Source organism: Ptychodera flava, chromosome 21, assembly GCF_041260155.1.
Source record: "Ptychodera flava strain L36383 chromosome 21, AS_Pfla_20210202, whole genome shotgun sequence".
NCBI lineage: Eukaryota > Metazoa > Hemichordata > Enteropneusta > Ptychoderidae > Ptychodera > Ptychodera flava.
Window position 1 is genome coordinate 34,479,819 of NC_091948.1, and position 12,737 is coordinate 34,492,555.

General features: G+C 39.0%; 1 protein-coding gene across 1 annotated transcript in view; it reads right to left on the bottom strand.

Annotated features, from left to right (window-relative positions):
- Positions 1–6,916, bottom strand: part of LOC139122095 (RNA-binding protein 8A-like) — a 30,944-nt gene extending 24,028 nt beyond the window's left edge. Inside the window, exons 1-2 of the mRNA XM_070687478.1 lie at positions 6,759–6,916; positions 6,450–6,515 (exon numbers count right to left, since the gene is read on the bottom strand). Coding sequence (XP_070543579.1) covers positions 6,450–6,515; positions 6,759–6,822 — 130 coding nt within the window. The 5' untranslated portion in view covers positions 6,823–6,916. The remainder of the gene's footprint in view (positions 1–6,449; positions 6,516–6,758) is intronic.
- Between the last annotated feature and the right edge of the window lie 5,821 nt (positions 6,917–12,737).

Here is a 12,737-nt window from a genome sequence, read left to right on the forward strand (position 1 = left end):
TTTGAACAAAATCTCATCTACAGCCCATCATCCATGTACACACCAAATATCAAGATGAAATGTACAGCGGTTTTGGAGTTTTTGATGTTGACGGACAGACATACAGACATACAGACATACAGACGTACAGACATACAGACATACAGACATACATACATACAGACATTTCCCTAGCCTATAAGAATAGCTTCCATTGCCATATATAAATATGGCTATGGGAGCTAAAAAGTGTTCAGTCTATTAGGGACACATTGAATACAATGACTAATGATTCACACACTGTCAGAGAAGTCTTTAATGATTTGGGTGATGTTCCTGGCAATGGTCAGAAAAACACATACAAAAACATTAAAATCACTTACAATCAGCCACTCAGACAGAGCTTCTGTAGTGTACGAGAAAATTATATCAACAAACTACTGCAGAATTTAGATTGCAGATTTCCAGATGATGAGATGAATATTCTGGAATGTTTTGATGTAATTCTAAACCCACACAGATATCCTGAAAATGTGGCCAACCTACCTGACTATGGGGTCAACCAGCTTGATCAACTGCAGGGCATGAGATTTAAAAAGTGCTGGTGAGCTGAAAATCACTCTCCTAAAATTATCTGCGGGAGTGTTACGAGAGTGATAAAACTACTCCCCTGAAATGCATAGAGAGAGTGAAGCAAATAAAAAGAATTACGAAATTGTTAATTGTGTCTTGTGCATTCTACTTGAGAATATCTATTTTTAGGTTTTTTTTCGGATTTTTTGTTTTTGTTTTAGTATTTGTTTGTTATAGGAGTATTATTATAGTAAGAACCAGTATCGGCAATACAGTCCTGATCACTGGACAAGTCACAAAATACAGACAACTTGCTGTGCACTATCGATGTAGCACTCTGTATAACCACCTCTTAGCTAATTACAATCTACGATGACCATTTTCTGTTGACAAAATAATTTTTTCTTTTTATCTCTTCAGAAGTTTTACATACTTCACAATTTTCTCTTGTTGCACTCCTCTCAGAACTAAACGTCTTCTTTTGAAGTTCGATATCGCGATGCTCTTTTGTTTGCAAGGCTGGTTTTCGCCCGAGTGCTCATGGGTTGAATGAGATTAACAATGGCGGCGCGAATACGAACGCTTCCCTCGCATAGAGAGAAAAAATTAGGCTTTGCGTAAATTTATAAGCGCGGTTGAGCACATCGTGTACCTAGGCGAGGTGGGCGTGCTCGAAAACGAAGATCAGTGCAAGTTTTGGATTCAAAATCGGCTGTTTCCGGCGGAGAAACTGGGCGCCGTATTTCCGAGGAGGTTTTCATAGTACGCATATGAGAGCGGCGATCGTGCATCAAGGTCTTCAAATATTTCTCCAAACTGCATATTCATTTCTTGTCGAAATCTCTGTGCTCTTAATTCATCGAAAATACGGTTCTTCCTAATTATGAAGCTAAACGCTTTTCAAGAAAATAAGTACGAACAAATGAGGGAGGATCACAAAATTCGTGTTGAATGAATTGCCTGTACACGGTCCCTCCACAAAACTGTGGCCTGTATGATCAGTATGGGATAGCCCTGCGTACGATGCTGTGTGTTCCGCTACAGCTAAACCGCCCCGCGGTTAGCTGTAGCGGAACACACGGCATCGTACGCAGGGCTAAGTACGGGAGTGCCCGCTCCGGACAGATGCCAGGCTTACGTTCAATACAGTTCTGGTTGCGTACTCTGTACAGACATCGCATATAAAGCAACACAATTTGATGAATTTTACAAGCCACGGCCACGGCTAATCCCTTGTAGGGACCGTGTGTTTTCGGAACGCGAATGCATATACATGTATACATACACGGTATGGGCACACGTACGCATGGCCTTTGTTTCTCTTGTTCATATGTTCGCTACAATTTAATTAATTTTTACAAAAAAGAAGCTGAAGTCGACTGCAGGCTGTAGCCTGTCATTCCGATGATGAACACGTGCTCAGACGCCAGTTTTTTTTGCAGTGCATTCATCCTGTGAACATGTCGCAGTCCTGTCCAAGTTGCCACGCGAGCGGAAAATCGTTCGCGTGGATTTTGATTTGCGCGAGCGCTAGGCGAGCGGAGCGATCGCTCGCCTCAAATCTCATGCCCTGCAACTGTTGATTCATTATAACAATACACCAGGTATTGATGCTAATAGAGCTAGGGCACACTTTCTGTTTTACAAACACTTCACAAGATCTCATAGGGACGCACTGAATTTTGATATGTATATCAAGCTGTTGCTAACTGATTTTACAGAGGAGTATCCTGATTTTGCCATCCTAGCTAAAATTGCTCTTGTCATACCAGTGTCCTCTGCCCCATGTGAAAGGGGCTTTTCAGTACAAAATGCCATCAAACAGAGGGCACGAAATAGACTCAATCCTCAAAGGCTTAATAGACTAATGTTCATCAAACTGGTTGGCCCCATCATAGATGATTTTGACTTCATGAACACTGCTAGGTTATTTGCCGAAGGAGCTGCTGGCAGAGTGTGAACTCAAACCTACTGGACTTGCTAGGTGTATGCCATTTCAGAGTATGGAATTACTTACCTTCTTGTCAATTTGCCAAATTTGAATACTTGTTCAAATTTCACAACGTTGTGAACTTGTCATTAAAGTTATGAGATAATTTCAATCATGGATAGTGTTCTTTGAATTGATCAATGAGGGCCCTCAGTATGAACTAGCATTTTCATGTAAGAGTTATTTTAAGAAATGTGCAACCATTTGCCATGTTTTAATACTAATTGAACACAGTGAAGACCATGGCATGGATAAACAATAAAATATTCTTGTGAAATAAATTGGGACCCCCATATTTTGATGTAGGACTCGCTTTTTCTTACACCAGGGGTCCCAGGGACTCTCAAAAGTAAAAAGTGATGTAAAACCCTGTATAAAGTATATGAAAGAAGTTTATACAGTACTGTTTTAACATGTTTGTTACCAACAACAGAAGTACTTTGTAGAAAGGAATCTGAAGATTAGTGCTAAATTTGTAATATAATTCACTAATTTAAAATGCTTTTATATATAATGCTTGAATTTACTTGAATGCATTGCAACATAACTTTTGTACTGTAGGACAAATACAGCAATTCTATTATTTATATGCATTTTCTATTCTTGTCCATTTTCAGACTGTGAGCGTGGCTTTTCAGCCATTGGAAGAATAAAGACCAAGCTGCACAACAGATTGTCAGAGAAGATCCTGCAGTGCCTGACGTTTATCAGTGTGGAGGGGCCTGACTTGAACCACTTCGACTTCTCTGCAGCTGCTGATATCTGGGCATCAAAGAAGACTAGGCGCATCAATTTAGATTAGGGAGCTTGTGTCAGGGGAGAAAGTGTAGGAATAGTCTCTGTGGTTCACTGAAAGTACTATGTTTACAAGCTGTATTGCTCTATTGTACTGCCAAAACTTTGCATTTGTATTTTTTATATGACTGTTACATTATTTACATTACATTGAATTAATGCATTTTTTGTATTTTTTATATGACTGTAACATTGTTTTATTTACATTACACTGAATTTGTGCAATTTTTGGGTTTTTTATATGACTGTTACGTTGTTTTTTTACATTTATGCATTATCTTACTGGCTGTGCAGTAAGTGTTATTGTATGTATACAAAAGTATGTATACAAGTATTGGGACATTGTATGGATAAAATATTTGACAAAACTAATCTGCCTGTCCAATATGTTGTTACCATTTATGATTAAGTTTTTGATGTCCTCTGTTTGAGAATGTTAATAAAATACTGATCATGTAAAGCAATGCGTCTTGTATTAAAAGTAAGATGTCTTCAGTGTAAGTTGCAAGTAGAGATCCCATGATACATATGCAAAAATCATGCAAATGATATGTAAATGATATGTAAAATATTATGCAAATTAATATGCAAATAGCCGCCACCCTATTTCAAAATCCTGGGGAGAACACTGAGTTATGACTAAAAAATGATTTGCTCATGAAGTGTGTTAAGAAATGTTCCAGTGACGTCAAACATTGTTTACTTTTAAATAACAGAGTCACATCAGTTGTACATCTTTGTGTTTTTAGTAAAATATTTGCGTGGCTAATCAATTTTTGCTGTGGCTAATGTTTTTTTGCATGAATTAGCCACACCAGCAGACCGTGGATAATTTGAAAAAAATCCTAGCGCGAACACTGCTGGTCTGTGTAAGATTAACTTCTAGTGTTACAAAATTTCTGTGGATTGGACCGCTATCGATAGCTGCGACAACAGCTAGCTTGAAACAGCCGCCATACATTTACATGTCCGTAAGGCATAAAGGGAGAGTACCTCTGTCCAATAGAAAGGTGGATTTCATAGCAAAAGTAGACTAAGCAAAGAAGCCTTAGTGTTATGAGCGCAGACAAATACTATTTACGCATAGTACGAGATCACTGATTGGCAAAGACTGGAAGATTCCATTTAGGAGGGACTGCCAGGGCCACAGCAGACCAAGTGATAACTTTCAATCGATCACGCACAGCAGGTTTGCCGTGTGAAAATTAGAGTGTGTTTCATTTCCACTCTACAACTTTGTTGTGCACAAACAAATTGCGTCTATATTAACACCTCTGAGGTTCAGATCCTTTGAAATTGCACTACTGTAGACAAAAATGAGGTGTAAATGTGCCGCATTGTAGAAAATAAACAAAATGAGGACAATACACAGAACATTGAAACAATCATTGTCAGTGAAATTAAAAAGATTTTACAAACATCGGGACCGTGTCATCAGCGTGGCGGCTGGACTCGTCAGTGTGGCAGCCTTCATGATAGGTGGCGGGCGTAGCTGTAAGCTTGGCGGCACCGCCACGCTAATTGTATGCTGGGGAGAACACTGCCTTCAAAACCAAAGATGACTAGGGTGGTGGAGTTGAGGTGACCGGGCTGAAGGGGTCGATATACTCAGGGGTCAAGGTGACTAGAAGCCTTATCCCATAACGATCTCAGAAAATTTTTTCTGACATTTAGTGTAGCTGCAAAATTGTAGCGCTACGGTGAGGCGGTCGGTGATTTTTGGTTTTTGCGACTTCGCTCACCAGTAGCGCTACAATGCCGATGGCCCTGGGGAGTATAAAATAAGCGCATCCCACTGGACTAGGCATGTTGATGTGAAATGCTACATATTTACTGCATTTGGTCGTACCGATTTATCACTACTGAAGACTAAACACTATACTACACTTAACCTTGTCGTTTATGGGGTTGGAATTTGTTCAAACACGTCGATCGCGTTCCATAAACATTGAGCGTGGGGCATCCGTGTTTCTGGGAGCCGCCATTACCAGAAGTTGGTAATGGCTGCTCCCAGAAATGTTTTCGGAAAGCGATCAACGTGTTTGAACAAATTCCAAACCCCATAAACGACAAGGTTAAGTGTAGTATAGTGTTTAGTCTTCAGTAGTGATAAATGGTACGACCAAATGCAGTAAATATGTAACATTTCACATCAATACGCCTAGTCCAGTGGGATGCGCTTATTTTATACTCCCCAGGGCCATCGGCATTGTAGCGCTACTGGTGAGCGAAGTCGCAAAAACAAAAAATCACCGACCGCCTCACCGTAGCGTTACAGTTTTGCAGCTATTTTAGTGATGTTATAGATTTTGTCATCTATAAGAATGAATAACTTGTATTAGTTTGAAAAGAAAGTACAGCTATTTTGTTTACTGTATTACAAGAACATACGATATAAAACGTACATTTTTGTGTCTCATTCACTTTAAACTTAAAATGTACGCCGGCTGGCTCGCTGATATTCGCTACTAAATGTATCATGTGTAGTTTGGTTTCTAGACGTTTCGGCACCAAGTCGTTTCGGCCTCTCGATTTCAGGCCCCAAGTCATTTCGGCACCGCGACCCAAGACGTTTCGGCACTGCTCAGGGCTATCTGAGGGAACTAGTGCTGGAGCGTAATGTTGCACATCCAAGCACTAAAAAAGTAGTGTCAAATAACATTCATGTACATCATGCTTCACTTTGTGAGAACATAGTAAGAGACCGTAAGAAAAAAACTTCATATCATTTTCAAATCTGTGACACAAGTTTATCGATAGCAATAGCCGCCGACACGGCAAATGTTTGAAAGCGGTGCCAAATAATGGCAAATGTCACACAAATGCACAGAAAAGTAGAGAAAAGTACTGGTCAGAACGCAAAGGTCACGCTTACGAATATGACCGGTCAGTCAATTACTAAATAGTTTGAAAACAAATCGAAACAGGGATGCCGAAACGTCTTGGGTTGCGGTGCCGAAACGACTTTGGGCCGGAAATTGCGAGGCCGAAACGACTTGGGCCGAAATGACTTGGTGCCGAAACGACCAGTTACCTGTAGTTTCACAATTGCAAAAGAACTTCATGATCTGATCGATCGATATATCGCGTCATCATGAACAGTTGAACTTACCACCACTACCACCAAATCCTCGTCCCTTCTTCCTCCGAGCCTTCTCTTTCAATTTCTGTATACCCTCTGAGAAACGAAAAGCAGAACATGAGACTGAGATTACGAACGGGATGTAAAGCCTCTAACATGGCCCTATATACAGTACACACACAAATGACTGTAAACACGTTGGTGTTACGTTAGTGGTTACAATTGCATTGAACGCCCTGAATCTGACTGCTGATCGCCGATCACTAAAGCTGACAGAGCCGATTTTCAACTTGTACATTTGCAACTATTTAAGAAGTTGTTTAAAGCGAAAAGGCTTACGGTCTGACTCCTCGTCAACCTGGAATTCTTCGTCTCCCTCGTGAAGATCTAAAACATCCGCCATTTTGCAAGCAATTGGAGTGCGCAGTCGCAGTAATTTCACGATGCTGAAGTTAGACTCGGTTTCGGATTTAGTTTCGGATTCGGTTTCGGATTCGAGTGACTGAAAGAAATTTTATATTTTCAGCCGATTTTGTTGTATTGTGGAATACTTTATTTTCACGTGGAATTTATTTTTGTTACTTTTGCTGAACCTTTTTTAAGCTAAAATAAAATCCAATCAGACTTGACGAAGTGAAAATAAGACACAGTGAAACAATGAAAATCTGTTTGCAGCTAAAATAAATTCAAGTGAAAATAAAATAGTTCACAGTACTTTCGTATGCAAAGATAAATACTTGTTGCCAAGAACAAGTTTTTACTGGATTACCTGTCGGTACATGTAGTATATATTTCAAAGCACGAATTGTGTGTATATGTTCACACAATTTATGCTTTAATTTGAAATTGAAAGGCAGTGTCGAGCAAGGAAAACTGTAATCTGAATAGAATTATAATTATCTGTCACATGAACATCTTGCCTTCGCAACTCTGAGGCTTGTCTTCTTGTAAATTGAGTCCACTTAGGGCAAATTGAACAATTCCTCTTACTTTACATATTAGAGATATAGCAAGTTTTATCAGGGAAAATATTTGACAGTTACCTGGTGACTACCCTGAAAAGTGAAATAATACTTTTGGGTGTATCGTAATTGTTGTCCACATTTTAACTTTCAAACACCCTATTTAAATCAAGTACATTTGTATCAATTGTCGAAAACCTATAAAAGCACAGATTTACTTAGTTTAGTATTGTAAAAACATTATTCATAATTTTCTCATAGACCCCAATATATAGTGAGCAATATTTCGGTTAAATTCAGAAATCAAATTTCTTATACACACATCAACTTCTAACCACGTGCACCCTAGTCTAATCAAGTACATTAAATGAATTTCAAACGTCTGTAAATACACAGATTTAGCTAGTTTTGTATAGGAAAAAATATTGCTCCCTTTATCTGATTTTACCGTACTAATCCCTTATGTTGATGACAAAAACTCGCCATGGGAAAGTAGACTGGTACTAATGGTAGGATCTTTCAAAATGTTTGGTGGTAGATATGGAGACATAGCTAAGAAATATGATACTCAAATGATGAGTGACATCACACCAAACTATATCATTAAATTGCACAACTCACATTTTTTTCGATTTAGGATCAATCCTGATGGGTTTGGCTAGCTAGCAAGGTATGCTTACCCATTCAAGACACCTGGTACCACCCGTACCACCGTTTATTGGATCATCCAGAACCGCTCTGGATGATCCAATATATTTTTTACATCGTCGTTAATCACGCGCCTCTTTATGGCAACAGGTTAGCGTTACCCTTTATTTTTGCGTAGGTCAGCGGAGCAGAAATTATGCTCTGGCTCGCGATGTGATGTACCTTGTTTGATAATTTGATTATTGGACCAGCTAGGGGCAAGAGGAAAGCCAAAAATAACGGGCGAGGCTTGCCGAGCCTGTTAATTTGGCTTTCCTCGAGCCTAGTGCCTGCGCCCACAAGTAAACGTTAATTGATAGAGCGGAGTCTGTTATTTCCATCATATTATCAGCAAACCCAAGAAAACCGTCAAAATTTCCGAAAATTTCAGGAGCAAATGACAACTGGGCCCCAGAAACTGAGCAATATGCGATGCACTGTCACATGCTCTGTAAAAATTGGCAAATCCAGAGATGTTATCAGAAAAAAGTATCTCGACTTGACCTACAAGTGCTCCATTTTATTTTGTGATTGATTATGATTTATGTTTGAGCTGTAACATTACGATACTTTGAGTTGTTAATCTTATTATTCATATTCACGCATAGGGGGTCCAATCTCCGATGATGACGATGATGATGATTAAATATTTAAAAATGAAGATAAATAAACATATATTTGGACTCAGTAAATTTGTTGTTATTGTTGTTGTTATTGTTGTTGTCGTTGTTGATACTATTTGCAGAAAAGAACAAAGTATGCGCTGCAAATTTCAACACAGCCTAACTATACATGTGCGTCGCAAATTCAATACAGCCTAACTATACATGTGCGTTGCAAATTCAATACAGCCTAACTATACATGTGCGTTGCTGCCTAACTATACATGTGCGTTGCAAATTCAATACAGCCTAACTATACATGTGCGTTGCTGCCTAACTATACATGTGCGTTGCAAATTCAATACAGCCTAACATTACCCAAGGGGTGTCACTTCATTGCCACACACTTTTTTCGATCGCCAAAAATGCACCTAGCATGCATCGAAATCGGTAAAATTCGACGTAGGGTCAAAGCACATTAGTCCTTCTCAATAATACTCCAACATTTTTACCTCTTACCGATGAAAAGTCGAGAAATCAGCAAGTTTTTCAGCGTATCTGGACGTCTCTTACATTTCAGATTAAAAGGCGAGGCAGTGTATTGAGTCACGTGGGCGCTTTTCAAATCGAACCAATAGCAGAGCTGAATGGACCAGCGTGAAAACCCGGAGGCAACGTAAGTTTCTCACATCTTTGGAAAGAACGATCTCTTGCTGCGGGTGAACTGGAACTGTTAAAGTTACCAGAATTTCGTATGCAGACGCACGCAGACAGTGTCACCCATAGTCTTCCAAAGACGTGAGAAACTTACGTTACTGCCGGGTTTTCACGCTGGGCCCATTCGTTCAGTACGGGCTCTGACCCTACATCGAATTTTACCGCTCTCGATGCTTGCTGGGTGCATTTTGGCGAGCTCTGCTATTGGTTCGATTTGAAAAGCGCCCACGTGACTCAATACACTGCCTCGCCTTTTAAATCTGAAATGTAAGAGACGTCCAGATACGCTGAAAAACTTGCTGATTTCTCGACTTTTCATCGGTAAGAGGTAAAAATGTTGGAGTATTATTGAGAAGGACTAATGTGCTTTGACCCTACGTCGAATTTTACCGATTTCGATGCATGCTAGGTGCATTTTTGGCGATCGAAAAAAAGTGTGTGGCAATGAAGTGACACCCCTTGGGTAATGTTAGGCTGTATTGAATTTGCAACGCACATGTATAGTTAGGCAGCAACGCACATGTATAGTTAGGCTGTATTGAATTTGCAACGCACATGTATAGTTAGGCAGCAACGCACATGTATAGTTAGGCTGTATTGAATTTGCAACGCACATGTATAGTTAGGCTGTATTGAATTTGCGACGCACATGTATAGTTAGGCTGTGTTGAAATTTGCAGCGCATACTTTGTTCTTTTCTGCAAATAGTATCAACAACGACAACAACAATAACAACAACAATAACAACAAATTTACTGAGTCCAAATATATGTTTATTTATCTTCATTTTTAAATATTTAATCATCATCATCGTCATCATCGGAGATTGGACCCCCTATGATTCACGTGCAAGTCTATGGCAAGCGTTGTTTTGAGCAAGGTAAACGCCAGACTCAAATTTCTCTATCGGAAATCTCAATATTTAGACTCAGACATCAGAAAATTATTAGTTTCCTCTCTTATTCAATGCCATTACGACTATGCATGTTCATTTTGGTTTGCCAGTTTAACTAAGGGACTGGTCAGTTTCTTCGGCCTGGGGGGGGGGGCGGTGGATTATTTTTTGCCGACGTCAAAAAGTGGCTGACCCCCCCTATTCCAAATTTTAAAAACAGGGTGACCCCCCTATTCCAAATTTCTAAAACAGGGTGACCCCCCCCCCCCCCCCCCCGGGCGCGACAAAGGTAAAACAAAAGATGGACATAAATTATATATATATATATATATATATATATATATATATATATATATATATATATATATATATATTTTACATTTACATATATTTATATTTTAAATAGTCATTCTATGTTTTAGTGAAATTGTTGACATGTCAGTTGTAAGATAGGAATTTCAAGTGTCAATCTTAAAGTTTAAATACAGTACATTTTGAATGAGCTGTATTTTGAATAAGCTGTGAATGTATTTCACACTTTCTCTGCTTAACCAAAGTCCTGAACTGTTGTACAGAAATGGATGTCAATCATTAATATCAAAGAGGAAAAAGCAGTGAATCAAAAACTTTGATGGGTGTTAAGACTTGCCAACCATCCAATTAAATCTACTGAGGAGCCATAGAGAGCTTTTTTAGCCAAATCTGATGTGTACAGTGTCTGAGAGGACCTTTTCTTGTGTAACATTGAAACCATAAAAGCACAGCTAATAATGACAAAAACTGCCTTTTTTAACTGTTATTTTGTTCATAAAAAAGCATCTTTCTACAGAAAACCTATGAAACAAAGGAAAATAATTGCATCAATGAGAAGGAAAGATATCTTGTCATTTTTCTATCTCTAAAATAAGTCACTGTATCAAATATATATTGTGAAATATTTGTGCATGTTGCTTTCTCATACTGATTTCTCACAGAGAGAACAGAAAAGTATCAGGAATTTGTCATCCTTTTCATATGAAATGCAGGTTTCATAATGGTACACTTTCACTTAGAAACATCAAGATATCTCTGAAAGTATGGCGCCCGAAGGGCGCGCCAAAAAATATGAAACATCCTGATATCTCTGATATATATGCCTTGTATATTAAAGTCATGCACCTGAAGGGCATGCTGAAAGATGTATGATATATTAAAGTAATGAGCTTGAAGAGCACGCTGAAAAATATTGAACATACAGATATCTCTGATGTATGTATGCTTGATATGTTAAAGTTGGGCGTGCTGAAAAATATGACTGATTATTAAAGTTACGCGCCCAAAGGGCGCGCCGAAAAATACAACTGAATGATGAATTTTGTGGCTGACACTAGCATTTTAGGCAATGATGAGCCTGTGTCAAAATTCAAAAACACACTGACCCCCCCTATTGGGCATTTCAAAAACATGGTGACCCCCCCTATCACCAAAGTCAAAAACAGGGTGACCCCCCCCCATGAATCCACCGGCCCCCCCCCCCAGGCTGAAGAAACTGACCAGTCCCTAAGCGTACGAAATCGAGTTTACAATATTCACAAAACAAATTGGTCAGATTCGTTCTAGATTTACCTCCGCGAACACATGTTTCGACCAAGCATTTTAAAATGATTGGCTGGCTGCCCGTTGAACAAAGAGTACAGCTGCTAAAACTAAATCACGTTTATAAAGCGATCAATAATACTGCACCCCGTTATCTCTCTGAACATTTCAATTTGACAATGAACTGCCATACGTATAATACCAGATCAAGCTCATATTCTGTTCGTTCACCAGCCTTTGGTTCTCATGGTCAACATTCGTTTCAGATTACAGGAGCTAAGTTATGGAATAACATTCCTTTGAGTATTCACAACTCTAGCCATTGTTCTCAAGTTTTTAAAAAGAAGGTCAAATACTATCTGTACACAAAATTGGATGGCTAGGGTACCTGCGCCCTGCTCCATTCGGCGTGTACAGATTGTTTGTTTGGTGGTTCCATTTTGTTATTTATTTGATATTCGGAGTGACATTGTCTTCATGTGATTTTTGTGTTTTCTTTTGAGGACCACAATGGAAATAAGTTTTTACTTTTTGTGCAATCCTCGGCAAGTAGTATTCAGTGGCGTTTCCTTTAATTGTAACATTGTAATTGTGCTTGGTGTTATTTTATTTGTATTTCTGTGTATTTACTTTAACATTTTGTATTTTATCGTTTTCCTGAGTATTTGCCTAATAAATTCAAATCAAATCAAATCAAATCATGTAAACAAACCATTACTGTGTATTTGTGGTCAGTCACGTGGTTCAGCTCGCCCAATCAAAATGCGACGGGCAGGGAATGGTAATATAATTCCTTGTGTTGTACTACGGCCCCTACCCTTACATCACACGGACCATCATTTAGATTTTTTCTTATGCACGCCCTCTATAGAACAACTGT